The sequence below is a fragment of the Lycium barbarum genome, chromosome 7 (genome assembly GCF_019175385.1).
Source record: "Lycium barbarum isolate Lr01 chromosome 7, ASM1917538v2, whole genome shotgun sequence".
Classification (NCBI taxonomy): Eukaryota; Viridiplantae; Streptophyta; class Magnoliopsida; order Solanales; family Solanaceae; genus Lycium; species Lycium barbarum.
This window is the reverse complement of record NC_083343.1, coordinates 109804282-109821272: the sequence shown is the minus strand read 5'-3', so window position 1 is coordinate 109821272 and position 16991 is coordinate 109804282. Positions and strand designations below refer to the sequence as shown.

At 37.8% G+C, this 16991-nt stretch overlaps 1 protein-coding gene across 3 annotated transcripts; it reads left to right on the top strand.

The window, feature by feature from the left end:
• Positions 1–1191: 1191 nt before the first annotated feature.
• LOC132603761 (uncharacterized) lies at positions 1192–15205 on the top strand. Of its 3 annotated transcripts, none has more exons than XM_060316970.1 (12): positions 1192–1500; positions 2287–2377; positions 3009–3140; positions 3233–3415; positions 3499–3598; positions 3685–3712; positions 4076–4118; positions 4205–4357; positions 4595–6812; positions 6942–8343; positions 9517–9600; positions 14855–15205. In XM_060316970.1, the coding sequence occupies exons 3-12, from the start codon at positions 3082–3084 to the stop codon at positions 14917–14919; spliced, it is 4335 nt and encodes a 1444-aa protein (XP_060172953.1). In that variant the 5' UTR covers positions 1192–1500; positions 2287–2377; positions 3009–3081; the 3' UTR covers positions 14920–15205. The 3 variants fall into 3 exon arrangements, with proteins under 3 accessions (XP_060172953.1, XP_060172952.1, XP_060172951.1); XM_060316969.1 differs by having other exon boundaries at positions 2233–2377; XM_060316968.1 differs by having other exon boundaries at positions 2229–2377.
• Positions 15206–16991: the final 1786 nt, after the last annotated feature.

The following is a 16991-nucleotide window of genomic DNA, read 5'->3' as shown; positions in this document are numbered from 1 at the left end:
CTTGCAATTTTTTTTTAATTTATGCTTAAGCGGGGGTTCGAACCCAGAACCTCATGATTTCTACGTGAACGCTCAGGGTTGCAACGCGAAGGGCAAAAATTAAAGACCAGCAATGTGAGGGGCATAATTTAAAGACCACAAATATGAGGGGCAAAATTTAAAGACCACCCCAAAAGAAGGGCAATCCGCGCAAAAAAATGAGGTACAAAATAAAGTTTATCGTTGCGGCTTAAGTATTCTAGTTTCCTTGCAATTAAATGAGGAGCTAGAATTTAAAGTTTATGAGTTTAGAATTCTAATTCTTTTAAGTTATTATATTCTAAATAATAATTGTACATATTTAAATAAATTTCTTAAAACAAATATAAAATTTGAATTAAAATTACTGAATTGAGTTACTCTAAGCTCGACACCAGCTCTGCCCCTGCTTGCAATCAAGTCATCAATGCATAATCACCATACTCCTAATACAACGACTTAACACATTAAGAGATGACGAATATTTGTTTGCGTGATTGGTTAAACAACTGTCCTATTTCTTTGGACAAGGGAGAATTATCTAAAGAAAATTAATAACGAAAGAGCTTACACGTCTATGACCATGAGCACGACAAAAACTATAGTATCCAAAAGGAACAACTTGAAATTTGTTGGCGCAGGACTTTCTACAAGTTAAAGAACAGAAAAGGGTCAAATATATACCCATCTTGTTATGCTTTCGGTCTAAATATACCCATATCGTTATAGTTTGACACTTATTTGCTCTTAATTTTAACAGAGATACACGTGTCAAGCTCAGAATCAAATAACTCACTCCAAATTTTAAATATTTAATTTCTTTAGAAACCCATCCATTGAACCGAATCCGACTCATTTTTCATCATCTCCTTCTCTTTTGTGGCCAGAAAAAATGATATCTCTCCCGATACTATCTTTGTACATGACAACAACAATAATAGGGTTTGGTGAGGATAGAGTGTACTCAGACTTTACCCCTATCTTGGGAGGCAGAGAAGTTATTTTTGATACTCTATCTTTGTGCCAAAATATAATGGAAGAGATATATTGAGATCGAAAGTATAACGGGAGGGGTATATTTATATTTATATTAACGGGAGGAGTATATTTAGATGCAAGGTATGTCCAGGGGAATATTTAAACTATATGTGATAGTACAAGGGTATTTACCGGTTAAAGAATTACAAAACCAAGAAACACTTGGTCCAAATATCTCCCTTCCACTCAACGCTTCTCTCACTACTGTATCTCCTATTTCACCCTACATAGAAAGAGAGAGAGAGAGAGTAAAGCAAACACTATTGGATATTCACTCTTGTTAGGGTTTACTTATTACTTTAAAGAAATAAAAGAAGAACAAAGTTATCTTTATTTGTGTGTTAAATGACAGACAACACAAGAATCGAAATGTTGGTTAAGACTTAAACTGAATTAGAACGATCTAGCTAAGAAATTGGAGATATTTGCCTTCACATTACTAAGGTTAGTTCTAATTTTCACCTTTTTTTTCCGATTAATTGTTGTCATTTACCGTAATTGCTAGGGTTCTTTCAGTTCATGATTTTCATAATTTGATGTCAATCTCGTTGCTTACAACAAAGAGGCGGATTAAGAATTTAAACTCTATGGGTTCAGTCTTTAAGGTTATTAGCATTGAGCCAAGTATATTTTTAGAATTAAGGATTCATACCTACTATATGTTGCAATTTTAATGAATTTTTACATATAAATTTATATTCTGCGTCAAAAAAATATTGGGCCCGGTGCGGTGCTATTAGGCTGCATCCGCGTCTGTTTAACAGGTGTTTGGATTTTGCTTATCTAAGAGTTGTGAGGACTTAAAAAATGTGAAATTTGAATACAAAATAGTATTTGGAAAAAAGTTGAAAAATGGCACTGTATTTGGAAATTAGAGTTGTGTTTAGACATGAATAAAATTTGGAAAAATGTTGAATTTTTGTGAGTGATTTGGAGTGAACAGTGTGAAAAATGGTATAATGAATTTTTCGAATTCCGTAAAATTGTAACAATTCTAGTCCAAACATGATTCTAGAATAAAATTCCGCAAAGAAGTGAAAATTATCCATGGTCAAATGGGCCTTAGTTCTGAGATTTGGAAATATTGTTTTGCATACTTGGTTTATTTATACGGCTGTTACATATTGGATTTGTCTAATTTGAGATTTGTTGGTTTTTATACATCTAAATAGCTAGAAAAATAAAGGTTCTGATAGGACGAAACTATGTTCATGCTCTGCTAACTGATAGAGAGCCGCAAAAACCAGAATGCTGGTTCAGACATGAATTGAAGGGACGATCTAGCTCGGTAATTGAAGATCTCCGCCTTCACATTGTTAAGGTGAGTTCTTATTTCTGCTATTCCTTCACTTCCTTTTTCAATTAATATTGTTAGTTCCCCTAATTGCCAGGGTATTTACTTGTCAGTTGCTCAAAGAAAGCTCATCAGCTTGCTAATTCAAAAGTCATCCTCATTGATTGCCTTTTGTGCTCGATGAGTAAAGCTGTTTGAACTATGCTTATCTAAGACTTCTAGACTTCTCTCTGAGAATTGCTAGCTTATTCTGCTTTCTTGTTATATTTATAAGGAATTTTGCATTGGATTTATCACTTGAAATTGTTTTTTCTATAACCGAATTTGGCATTTAAAAATTGATACTGTGGATTCATATATCTAGCAAAACCCTACTAGTTTGGCATTAAGGCACAGCTGATTGATTGATGTATAACCTGATCTGATGGAATTTCACATGAATACTTGTGCCATATCAAATCTTGCTTTAATAAAATTCTACTCGTCACACACATTCTGCTTAAAATTGTCTACTTTCCTAGTAACATCTATCATATTGTAAAAGATTAAAAGTTGTTATTCTTCTGTGTGTGTATATATATATATATATATATATATATATATATATGGGATTCTATGTGTTGCTCACACTTACTCTTGATTTTTCCTGAAATTTAAGAGGTGGCGAGGGTCTATATGAAAGAAGCCAATCTGAAGATTCTACTGTCTTAGACAAGGAGGGGAGGGGAAGGATGGAACCCAGTATGCTGCTTGATTATGCGGTTTTCCAGCTGTCACCTAAACGCTCTCGGTGAGTGATAGCTATGCGTTTTTTGCACTGACGGAGAAACTTTATAAATTTTCCTAATTTCTCTCATTTATTATTGTAAATTGCTTGGGCAGATGTGAATTGTTTGTTTCCAGTAATGGAAACACGGAGAAACTGGCATCAGGATTATTGAAGCCGTTTGTGACCCATTTAAAGGTTGCAGAAGAACAAGTTGCATTGGAAGTGCAGTGTATCAAGCTTGAAGTTAAAAGGTGTAAAAATTCTGAAACATGGTTCACAAAGGGAACCCTAGAAAGGTAATTACCCGTGCTGCTTGTCAAGGAAAAACTGGGAAAATGAAGAGTGATGTGATTAATCATTGATGTCACATGTATTCCAGGTTTGTGAGGTTTGTTAGCACACCAGAAGTTTTGGAGCTTGTCAATACCTTGGATGCAGAAATGTCTCAGCTTGAAGCCGCTCGAAGAATATATTCCCAGGTAATTAACTTTGTCATTGTAAACTGTCATATACGAGTGACTTAACTAATTAGTAAAATTATAACTTTCTTTTTCCTTTATTTCAGGGAGAAAGGCATCAGTTTAATAGCACAGGTAAGAATGCCCGACAACCTATCTGTATTGGTTAAAGAACGTTCCTCTGGGTAAAAACCATGAAATTATAGGCATTTTTTGGGTGGTCTTGAATGCCTTTACAACATTTGATGAACATTAATTTGATAAGTTCACCTGGTTTTTTTAGGTATTATTACTTAATAAGCTGTCTTAGTTGTAAATTCGAGCGCGTTTAAAATGCCTTTCCAAGTTTGTTATTCCATTATTCATGGTGTTAATTTTGGCTATTGGATTTGAAATTCAAGGCTTAATTTCAATCAAAATTACTGTATTTAATCCACTGGTTCTGTGGCTTTCTGCTGGTTTTCTCTGACGTTGCTATCGACTTCATAATTCTTCCAGGAAGTGGTGGATCTGGAGTTACAGTAGCATCTGATGCAACAAAGTATAACTTCTTTTTGCTTCTTCATGCATGGTTTGCTTGTAGCATTTGTTGCTTCATTTCATGTTCCCTATTGCCTGTTTACACAGGAAGGAGTTATTGCGAGCTATTGATGTGAGGCTTACTGCAGTACGGCAGGACTTATGTACGGCTTCTTCTCGTGCAGCAGCAGCTGGTTTCAATCTAGACACAGTTTCAGAACTTCAAATGTTTGCAGACCAGTTTGGTGCCCTTCGATTGAAGTAAGAATATCTTGAGCCTTTCTCTTTGTTCATTAGCTCTTTTCAAACCTTCCTTCCTCCACCTATGTCCGCTTGCAGAAGTTAGTCTAGGGTTCAATATACCCCAATATCCTAATTGTTGTAATTTAAGTTAGGATAACAACAACCAATGATTGTTGTTGTTGTTGTTATGGAATCAGATCATTTTATTACCTTTTCACTATCTCAAATATCTAAATGGATCTCTTTCTTTTTCAGTGAAGCATGCAACAAATTTATAGCCTTGAGTGAGAGGCGGCCAGACTTGATCAATCCGTGGAAAGGGGTGCAAAGAGATGGTCAAGCTGTTCGGTGCTCTTATGGATCAGACATGTCGATTGACGAGGACCTTGCTATTTCCAACCCGCCACCCACTTTGTCCCATTCTACCAGTCGAGAATCCTATTTTATCAAACAACAGCAACTTCCACATCACCTTGACCAATATATGCCCTCGACATGTCATCAACTGACACCCCCCTTGCAACCCAGCCGAGAATCAAGCGTAAAATCAGAAGAGAAAAGTAAGGAAACGGATGTCATTGTTGAGAAAGAAAAGGAAGACGACACTTCATCCAAGCAAGCCGAATCGGCCGAGCTTAGTAGACATAGAAGGCGGCTCAGCGTGCAGGACCGTATCAGCTTGTTTGAGAACAAGCAGAAGGAGGAAAGTTCTGGGAGTGCTGGCAAGCCAGTAGTTGGAAAACCTGTAGAGCTTCGGAGGTTGTCATCTGATGTCTCAGCTCCACCTGTCATTGAAAAAGCGGTGTTGAGAAGATGGAGTGGTGCCAGTGATATGAGCATTGATTTGACTGGTGACAAGAAGGACACTGAGAGCCCTCAACACACTCCATCTTCTACCTCTGTTTCTCAGTCCAAGTCAAAGGACCAAAAGGCATCAGGCTTGACTGATACAGTAAGTTTTGGCAGGCCAAATTTATGTAGTGTTCCATCTATGGTTGGTGACAGCAAATTAAATGAACAGACAGACAATAATTTGAGGGTTGCGTACACAAATGAAAAGGAAGAGGTGGCTAGTGCAAAGCGATTAACTGATTCTTGTAGGAACATTGAAGATTCTTCTAAGTCTACATCAAATACTACTTCAGGTATCCTTGGTAGTGATGGATGGAAAGATCAAGCTAGTGGAAAGGCTAGGTCAATCACACTTATTAGAAGGGCTGAGGAAAAGAGTCTGAAAAATCAACTGGAACCTGGAGGACAGTTGCTCACATCTCCTGGGAGTAAGAGCGATCAAATTGCTTCGACTCCCAACTCAAACTTCAAGGGTTCCCAAGGAGGTGATGAGCTTGGCAGGAGCAAAGGCCAATTGGTTCGTCAGGCTGCTGGCGTGAAGAATCATGGTGCTCAGCAAGAGCGTGAATCTGTGCAGGCCAAGATTTGGAATCAGAAGGGGGAAGTTGGATCAAGTGATCTTTCAGTTTCACAATTACGAGATAAGGCCTCCCAAAGGACTACAGAGGACTCTGTGCAGTTGGATAGTAGTTCTAGAGTAGAAGTCACAGAATCTTTTTCTGCTAATCCTTATCTGCAATCAAGATGGCGATCACCTGGCGGCACTGAGGAAGTTGAAAAGGATGAGTTGGCCCCACACGAGAAATTAGCTGGTGCTTCTGCATCAAAGGGAGAGGATTTCAGACACCAAGTAATGAAGCTTAAAAAACAAGGTGGTGCTGCTGAACAGATCAGGAAGGCACAAGATAGCAGGGGGCAAAGCAATTTTGGAACTAGCAAAGTGATGTCCGGTAAAATGTTTATGGAGGCTCAGGAGGGATCCAAGTCATTTTTGACATCCCCTATAGGGAAAGTTCAGAGGGTAAGGCAGTCAAAAGGAAACCAGGAGTTGAATGACGAGTTGAAAATGAAAGCTTATGAGCTTGAAAGGCTTTTTTCTGAGCACAAATTACGCGCCCCTGAAGATCAATCTAATTCTACCAGGAAAAGTAAGGCCAGCGACATGCAAGGCCGGCAAGTTGCAGCATCTTCCAACAGGAAGCCTGTTGTAGATAATGTTGTTGTTCAATTATCTGACAATTACATGTTGAATGAATCTGTCACAAATTCCGATGATATAGACAGATCCGCTATTACTCCCCTGACTAAAGAGGCTGTCAATCAGAGAGATGTTTTAAATATGGCTTCCTCTGAGCTAAGTCTTTCAGATGGCTCTCGAGGAAGGTTCTATGAGAGATATATGCAGAAAAGGGATGCAAAACTTAGGGAAGAATGGAATTCTAAGAGAGCTGAGAAGGAAGCGAAACTGAAGGCATTGGAGGATAGCCTTGAGAGGAGTAGAGCTGATATGAAGGCCAATTTTGCAGGATCCACTGACAAGGACAGTGCTGTTTCTGCTGCTCGTCGACGTGCTGAGAGACTTCAATCATTTAATTCTAGGTCAATTTTGACGAGAGACCAGGTATTTTAGTTATGTTCTATCAATAAATTCGGCAATACCTACATCATATGTGTACACATTTCTGTTTCTTGTTCTTAGAGTTGATTGGTTGTTTTTCTGTTATGTGTAACCAACCTTGAAAAAGGACAGCAACAATTAGTTTTTGAGCAAAGTGATGACGAAGAAGGTATTTCTGAATTTCAAAAGCAGAAAAAATATGCTGAAGACAGGTCTTTTGATAGAATATCTGTTGGGGAAGATGGTTCTAGAAACGCTCAGAACAAGAAACTATTACCTGTCAAGAGTTGTTCTTCATCCACACCTCGCACCTCAGTAGTACCTGCTCCAAGGTCTAGCAAGAAAGCTTCTAGTAGTACTTCAGGTAGACGAAGATTTCAATCTGACAATCCTCTTGCTCAGTCTGTTCCAAACTTCTCTGACATCAGAAAGGAAAACACCAAGTCTTCTTCTGCAGTTGGTAAAACAGCTCGTTCACAATCTAGAAATTATACCCGTGACAAAAGCTCCAGTGAAGGGGTATCTCTTGTCAAGGAGGACAAATCACGGCGATCACAATCCTTGAGGAAAAGCTCTGCCAATGTGGGAGAATTTAGGGAAGCATCTCCTCTGAGTTCAGATGGTGTTGTGGCACCTCTCAGGTTTGAACAGGATGAGATGGAGCAAATTCTCAGTGATAAATTTCTAAAAGATTCAGATGGGAAGACTTTGTCAATAAAGGGTAAGGACCCCGTCTTCAGCACTAGAGGTGGTCTGACTAAGAAAGGGTTTTCTGTCGTATCTAAGGTTGAGGACAATGATAACGAATATGATGACATGGTCCTTGAGCCTGAAGACACAACAGATAGGGTCCAGGAAATAGAAGAGGAAGAATTTGAGAACATGACAGCTGAACTTCGGGAGAACTTTGATAATGGAGAGCCAAGACTGAGCCATGAGTCAGAGAAGATGGTGACTTCTGGCTCTGGATCAGAAAGTGGTGATGTTTTGAGATCATTTTCTCGGGTGGACTCTGCTCTGGCAGCTGTTTTGCCTTCTGAGTTTCTTTCTGGTGGAATTGTACCAGATTCACAGGGAGAAAGTCATGTCTCATGGAATTTACATGCTCACCACCCTTTTTCTTATACTCAGGAGATGTCTGATATTGATGCATCTGTGGACTCGCCTTTGGGAAGTCCTGTGTCCTGGAATTCACAGTCTCTAAGTCAGATGGAGAGTGATGCAGCTAGAATTAGGAAGAAATGGGGAACGGCTCAGAAACCTATGTTTGTTGCAAATTCTGCTCAAAGTCAATTACGCAAGGATACCGCTGGAGGATTTAAACGGTTATTGAAATTTAGGAAGAAAAATCGTGGCACAGATAGTTTAGTTGACCTGATTTCTGCAAATACCTCTGAAGGAGATGATGACACAGAAGACGGACGTGATCCTTATAATCGATCTTCAGAATATCTTAGAAAGTCAAGAATGGGCCTCTCACAAGGGCATCCACCCGATGATAGCTTGTATGGGGATGAGCTTTTCAATGAACGAGGTAAAATTTTGATGTTTCATTCTATAAAAGAAAGATTTTTCAAAAAAAAAAGAAAGAAGAAACATTTCTTGTTTCTATATGGCAGATTAATATTGGTCTCCTGAAATTTGAAAAATTGTTCTAATTGTTAATTGTTGTGGTGACAGTGTTAACAAAATGATATTATTGATCAGTTCAAGAGTTATTGTTACCATATATAATAAGGCCAGGATACCCGGATTTTGGTGTATTTATTGAGGAAATTTGACAACCGAACAAACAAAATAGTACTATAGTTACATGCAAAAGTATCTGAGTAGGAAGTGTGTAACTGAATATTAAAACTAAAGGGATCTTTTTTAGTCATAACGATTCTTGTGAAGGACAAAAGGTGAGGGTGAATCATACGTCACGTAATTAGAGATATGATTCTATGAAATTTACTTATTGAAAAGAAGGAAGTAGTTATGGTGCTTGAGGAAAATAAATGTGCTTACTCTCTGCAACTTCAGCTGGTGTGTTTTAACTCTGTTACTATTTGAGTTTCAAAGTTCCTATTATTTGTTTTTCTACATCAATCCAAAAAAAAAAAAAAAAGCAGCCCGGTGCACTAAGCTCCCCTATGCGTGGGGTCGGGGGAAGGGCCGGACCCACAAGTCCAAGGAAGGGCCGGACCCACAAGGGTCTATTGTATGCAGCCTTACCCTGCATATCTGCAATAGGCTATTTCCACGGCTCAAACTCGTGACTTCCTGGTCACATGGCAGCAACTTTACCAGTTGTGCTAAAACTCCCCTCTTTTTCTACATCAATCAATCAGCTATATTGAATCTGGTTGGCTATATGAATCATGCATGTCCATTCAACTCTATTAGGTCCATTTTGTTCCGATTCCAAATAATATCTTTCTACATAAACACATGAAAAAAATTAAGTGGTAGCAGATGATATTGTGTGCAGATCACTGTGGTGTTTCTTGTATGTCCGGAAAAAATTCAGGGACGATAGTGTGTTACCGAGATTTCTCTATAAAGAAACCTTAGAAGAGGATGCTTTGGAAGGTTCAGTTGGTGTTTTTTCATTCACTTTCCTTCGGATGCATGTTTGAGTGAATTATCCAGTCATCTCTTTCCAGCTTTATTATTAACATTCTGGATTTAAAGTTACTAACTGAACGATCTTTTCTTCTGGCAGTTCAATCCTTGCAAACTTCTATTCCGGCACCTCCAGATAATTTCAAATCGAGGGAGGATTATTTATCAGGGAGCTCAATTAAAGGTGACTACTTAGTATAATACAGTTGGTCTTTCCTGTCATGTTCTGTGTTTTTAATTTTTCATTAATTTAATGCCACCATGTGAAGAAACTTTGCACCAGGTATATAAGCACAAACATTAAAAAGGGACAAACGAAATGGTAAAAAGCTTCTTGTGGTAGCATAGTAGTCACTTGCTTTATAATAATAGAAAAGAGACTACAGGTTTGTGTTATCAAAAAAAAAAAAAAATGAACATAAAAAGGGAAAGAGCTTACAAAATTTAATTTTTTTGATAAGGTAAATAATTTAATCGGAAAAGGCTCAAATATGCCATTGAACTATCGGAAATGGCTGATTTATGTCACTCGTCAATAGTTTGGTTCATTTATGCCATCGCCGTTACCAAAATGGCTCATCAATGCCATCGCCGTTACTAAAACCGCTTATTCATGCCATTTTTCATTAACATCGGTTTTACAATACCAGATATGACATGTGGCCTCCAATTAGACGTTCATGTTGTTTAATTAAACCAGTCCAATTTTAAATTCCAAATTAATTGAAGATTTTTAGCAGAAAGAAAAGGCTTCTTGTATTTTTGAATAATTACACAACCCATAAGAATGGGTACTTATACATGAGTTCTAAGACTAAATAAGGCAAGACAATATTACACAATTAATTTCTAATCAATTACATTAGTACCATATATTCCTAAAATTAAGCTATCAATCTTAATTGTCAATATCAAATCAACATCTCAATCTTAATCATTAATACCAAATCAACACTCCCCCTCAAGTTGGTGCAAAGATGTCGCACATGCCCAGCTTGCAAACCAGTGTATGAAAAATCCGTTTGTTGAGGCCTTTGGTAAACACATCAGCTAGTTGTTTTTCCGATGACACATGGAACAAACTCAAGACACCACTCGTGACTTTTTCTTTGATGAAGTGTCGATCAATTTCAACATGCTTTGTTCGGTCATGCTGGACTGGATTGCGAGCTATATTGATTGCAGCCTTGTTGTCACAATACAAGGAAAGTTTCCTTTTTTCAGACAATCTCAATTCTTCTAGTATCTTTTGTAACCACAAAAGTTCACAAACACCCTGGGCCATAGCTCTATATTCTGCCTCCGCACTTGATCTAGCAACTACACTTTGCTTTTTGCTTCTTGCTTCTCCAAGTGACCAAGTTTCCTCCTACTAGTGTATAGTAACCGGATGTAGACCTTTTTTCATCTATAGATCCAGCCCAATCTGCATCTGTAAAGGCTTCTATTTGGAGGTGACCATGTCTGGAGTAAAGTAGACCGTTTCCTGGAGCAGATTTCAGATACTGCAAAATGTGAAAGACAGCTTGCATATGAGGATCTCGGGGATCATGCATAAATTGACTCACCAGGCTGGCTGACTAGGCTATGTCTGGTCTAGTGTGAGAGAGATAAATGAGTCTTCCAACCAGCCTCTGATATCTCTCTTTATCAACTGACTTTCCAACTCCGCTTTGTAGTTTGTGATTGCTTTCAATGGGTGATTCTGCTGGTTTGCAACCTTTCATACTTGTTTCTTTCAAGAGATCCATAATATACTTTCTTTGAGAAATAAAGATTCCTCTTTTTGATCTAGCAACTTCAATTCCCAAGAAGTACGACAATTTTCCTAGATCTTTGATCTCAAATTCCTATGCTAACAACTTTTTCAATCGGGTCATCTCTTCTTTGTCATCTCCTGTCATTACTATGTCATCAACATAAACTATGAGAAGAGTGAGTTTACCCTTTTGATGTCTCATAAAGAGGGTGTGATGGGCATTGCTTTGTTGGTAATCAAAGGAGATCATTGCTTTATAGAATCTGTCAAACCAAGATCTAGGAGATTGCTTCAATCTGTACAAGGTTTTCTTCAGTCTGCATACCTTTCCTTGACTTTGTTCAGTACCAAAACCAGGAGGAATCTCCATGTACACCTCTTCTTCTAAGTCTCCATGAAGAAATGCATTCTTCACATCAAACTGTTGTAAGTCCCAGTCAAGATTAGCTGCACAAGACAAAAGAATTCTAATAGTGTTCATTTTTGCAACAGAAGCAAATGTCTCTTGATAATCCACTCCATAAGTCTGAGTGAATCCTTTAGTCTCCAATCTTTCTTTGAACCTTTCAATGGAACCATCAGCTTTATGTTTTACAGTGAAGACCCATTTGCAACCAACCAACTTCTTGTCTGGTGGTGATGCGACAAGTTCCCAAGTCTCATTCTTTGATAAGGCCTTCATTTCTTCCATCATAGCTTGCTTCCATTTAGAATCTGCAAAGCTTCCCTCCAGTTCTGGGGAATAGACACAGAAGAAATAGACAAGGCAAAGGCTTTATAGGAGGGCGGCAAAGAATTATAGGAAACAAAGTTAGATAAAGGGTGTTTAGTGCAAGATCTAACTCCTTTCCTGTGAGCAATAGGCAAATCTAACTCATTAGGAAGTATAGATAACTCACCAGAAGAAGGAGGTTCAGCTTCGGCAGGTTGCATGATGGCTTCTTCTGCTCTATTTCTCCTCGAGTAAGTTATCAAATCAGGCTTATCCAAACGCTAACAGTCTCCCCCTGAATTCTTTCTCCAATTTCACTTTTCTTTGTGGCAGTAGTTTCAACAGCTCTCCCAGAATTATTTCTCCAATTTCTCTTTCCCTTGTGGCAGTAGTTTCAACAATGGAACTAGTAAAAACCATCTCTTCTTCCTTATAATTCCCTCCCCCCCGAAGAGGATGATGTAATACTGAAATAGGTCTCAGATTCCTGAAAGGTAACATCCATACTGACAAAGAATCTCCTAGAAGGAGGGCGATAACATATGTACCTTTTCTGTGTTGGGGAATACCCAATAAAGACACATTTAAGAGCTCTAGGTTCAAGTTTCCCAGAGTTCCTAGTGTAAACAAAGCAAACACACCCAAATATCTTTGGAGGAACAGTATAGTCATTTTTACCCTTTAAAGCTTCTAAAGGACTCTGAAAATTAAGAGTTTTAAGTGGCATTCTATTGATGAGGTAGCCAGCTACTAGAATGACATCCCCTCAGTAAGGCTTCGGCAGGTTGCATTATGACTTCTTCTGCTCTATTTCGCCTTGAGTAAGTTATCAAATCAGGCCTATCCAAATAAACCATTGACTACCAGACAAAGAACGTGTTTAAGTAGGACCTCAGACATCAAAATGAATAGTTGAAAAGGGAATTGTGCTTTTATTGTCACTCAGAGGATAAGAGTTTTTAGTGTGCTTGGCATATTCACATGCATCACAAGACAAAGATTCGAACTCAGTTCTAGAAAATAAACTAGGGTATAACTTTTTTAAAGCAAAAAAAGATAGGTGCCCTAACCGTCTATGCCACTGTATTATTTCTCGGTTGACATCCTTATTTCCTACAAAAAAGGCCTGACCAAAGTCTCGAGTTCCATCGATCAAATATAAGCCATCATGCAATCTACCACTGCCAATCTTCTTCCCTGTATGAAGGTCTTGAAAAACACAATAATCAGGAATCTGACATTACAGTTTAGTTCTTTGGTAGATAATAGGTTAATAGGAAAATCAAGCACATGAAGAATGGATGATAAGGTAATATCAGGAGTACAAACGATTGGACCTGTTCTAGAGACCGGGGTTAGGGAGCCATTGGCTATTTTGACATAATCCCCTTTGGGACTAGGAGAGTAATTTGCAGGCCTTTAGAAGAGCTTGTCATGTGTCTATTCGCACCAGATTCAATAATCCAACAATTAAGCTGAGAATTAAGAGCAATACCTGACTGCACATAATTGGAGCTAGCAACACTAGAAGAGTCAAGTTTATTCAGAAGACGGCGAAGATGTTAAACTTCATCCTGAGACTGTCTCTCCAGAAGTAGTGTCACCCATATTATCTACCATTTTTGTGTCACCCATAATTTTAACAGTTAATAACCCAAACAAAATTTAGAATCTGAAAAGAGCAACTTTAGAACCTGGATGGGAAGGGTCAGAATAGGCCTACCGACCCGAGATCTGAAAAAAAAAAATCAGCAAAAAATAGGCGGAAAGTTGGCTGCCACGCCAGAATCCTAATTCCGGTGATTGGAAAAAATCAAAACAAGTAGGGATAGAACCAGAATGTTCCAATGACCCCAACAGAGAAAAACAATCCAGAAACGAACTGAACGGGAGGAGTTTTTTGTGCGGACAACCACAAAGAGAGAAAAACTCGACCTCTTTGATAAAACACGGAACCTTAGTGTTGCGACGGCGGAAAACTCACCTCAAAAAAGCAGCAATGGCTCTGATACCATGAAAATTTTTAGCAAGAAGAACAGGCTTCTTGTATTTGTGAATAATTATACAACTCAAAAGAATGGGTACTTATACGTGAGTTCTAAGACTAAATAAGGAAAGACAATATTACAAAATCAATTTCTAAGCAATTACATTAATACCATATATTCTTAAAATTAAGCTATCAATCTTAATCATTAATATCAAATCAACATCTCAATCTTAATCATTAATACCAAATCAACATTAATTAAAAAACCGACCCAAATTAATGAAAAATGGCATGAATGAGCCATTTTGGTAACGGCGATGACATAAATGAGCCGAACTAATGACGAGTGGCATAGATAAGCCATTTCCGATAGTTGGATGGCATGTTTGAGCCGTTGAAAATCTCTTGTATACAAGCAATACCAAAAAGTAGAGAATCTATGGCATAATATGATTCTCTACAAACAACACCCTCTCTTCTTAAACTGGAATTTCATGAGCATGTAATCGAAGTACGAATTAGAGGATATTCCTCAATAAAAAAAAGGGTCACAAAGAGAGGCAAAAAAGTGCCATTCCTATACAATCTGTTAACAGCTTTCTACTAGACTCTTTAAACTGGTTTAAGTTTTTTGAAAAACTCATGTTTGGATAATGCATTTTTCTTGGTAGCTTGTCACTTAATCTTTTCATAGTTAGGATCTTACCAATTTAGACTAGACGTCCAGTTGAAACTCCCAAATCTTGTACGCTTGTGCAGCTAAACGTTTGCACTGTAAGTACTGTTCTTCCATCTGAATTCTAATGCTTGTTACTTCCTGTGTTTAATTGGTCAAAATTGAAACTGCATATCATCATATTTACTACACCTTTGGTATTACTCTATTGCAGAAATTTAAAGTCTGTAAAATTTATCATTGCTTCAGTCATCCGAAGTATTTTACCTGCTAACTTTTGTTTAATTTACTGTTTGTACAGCTCCAAAATCATTTTTTTCCTTATCGACATTCAGAAGCAAAGGAACTGAATCAAAACCAAGATAGCACTTTCAAAGTATAATAATTCCCACTGGTCAAACGTTTGGAATTTCCTTTGCGATATTCAAACAGTAATTTACCAGATAAGAGATTGAGGTAGGGTGTTTTACAGTCATCTGTGTATGGTGTATAGTTAGTATGTCATGGGGCTTGAGAGGGCTTGCTTCCACTTAGGTATCTCTAGCAATTTTCTCGGAACAGTGTTGTATATTATCTTGAGATAACAGGTCCCTGAAGAGGCATGTTAATGTGATTTTGTAAGTTAAGAGCATTCTTTTCTTACGTTGCCATATACCTTGATTTTGGGTAAATATCAGAAGATGGGATTTTGTTCAAAAATCAATGTCGTGAGTAAGAAGGTAAGCCTGTCAACCGGTTTTGGTTAACCGGACCGGTAAAACCGGAACCGGTGGAATCGGTTTACCGGTTCTGGTTAACCGTTTAATACATACCGGTCCGGTTTCGATTTTTTTGGGACCGGAACCGGTTAAACCGGTCAAATTTTTTTTTTTTTTTTTAAATGTAGCCGTTGGGACATTGGGCTAGACCGTTGGCCAACGGAACATTTGCAAAAATGGCCATTGCCAAACGGTTCCAAAGTCTCCTTTTGCCCTCCCCCCCCCCCCCCCCCCCCCCCCCACCCCAAACATTTTTTTTAACACTTTAATTCATCCCTCGCCCCTATATAAACCTCTCTACATTTCCATTTTAATTCACACCAATTCACTCTTCTCTTTCTTTCAATCTCTCAATTATAGTTACTTTGCAATAATTAGCCACTTTAAATTTCTCTCAATTAAATATTATAAAGTCTTATTCTAGTTTCAATTATTAATTTTGCAATTATAATATAGTTGGTGGAGTTGGTGATTTTGCAACAATCCGAAGTAGCTTTGGTGAATTTGCAATTCTAGCCGCTTTCACTTTGTTGGAAATTAGTCCGGCAATTTGGTATTTTCGTTTCAACTCTATCTTTATTTTTTGCTATTTAATTTGCGCAATTTAATTTGTTGCAATTTATTTTCTTGTGATTTATTTGAGTGAATTAAATTAATTTTATTTAATAATGGCGAAGAGATTTAGACGTGGTGCCGGTAATAGTGGTATTGTTAGGGGTGGGTATAATGAGGAAACATTTGTGAACGAAACACCTAATTTAGGTATTGATGTTGATGGAAATAATAGATCATGAGGCAATGCAACAACATTATACCGACACTTTTAATGAAATTGATGATGATGATGAAACACAAGCCCTCGAAAATCCTACAGGTCTTGCACAATCACATACAAAAGACAAATCGCCTAGAACTCGTAAGCCAACCGCTAAAATCTGGGGATTTATGACTAAGAATAAGGAAAGACAAACGGCTACATGCAATATATGTAGATAAGAATTTATTTTTAAGCAACAAACTAGTAAGGATGGTGAAACGAGTATGTTGCGTCCAAACGCACACGCAAGTATACGTAGTCGTACAAGTAATATAGTGATTTTAGAAATCGAATGTCGAACCCACAGGGAGTTATGGTTAACCGTCAACTAAATTAAACTATCCAAATTATCTATACAAGAGATGAGATTCGAAGATTGTGATTATAAACTAATTGAAGATAAAAGAGAAAAATAGTGAACTTCAACAAAGAAAGAGCGAGTTTTTATATTATCAATGAGACGAATGTTCCAGGGTTGCGGTTGGTTCACCAATCCTGTTGAGTTTTCGAACTATTTCCCTTTAATCCAAATTGTCGACGATTGCTAATTTACAGGATTATTAACTCTCGTAGTATTCTCCCGAACTACTACTCGCCTATCCAAAACAGTTCGCCGCCTATATTTCTATGGAATTGACTTGTTAAGAACGCAATTCGTTTATGGTATTTAATTGAACGCGGCGCCTAGGTATATTCCTATCCTAGCCACAAATCCTAGCCCAACTGTAGGGATAATCAGATCACGCCCTCTTTAATCCTTCTTTAATCTAACAACATCTTTCCCAAGCATGTATATTAGATAGTCGATAGAACCTAACTGTTGGCCAAACAATCAAGCAATTATGAACAGAATTAAAGAAGCA

Coding starts and splice junctions, on each gene's coding strand:
- LOC132603761 (XM_060316970.1), top strand. CDS start 3,082: ATGGAACCCAGTATGCTGCTTGATTATGCGGTTTTCCAGCTGTCACCT. Junction 3,599..3,684: donor CTCGAAGAATATATTCCCAG/GTAATTAACTTT, acceptor CCTTTATTTCAG/GGAGAAAGGCATCAGTTTAA. Junction 3,713..4,075: donor GCATCAGTTTAATAGCACAG/GTAAGAATGCCC, acceptor TAATTCTTCCAG/GAAGTGGTGGATCTGGAGTT.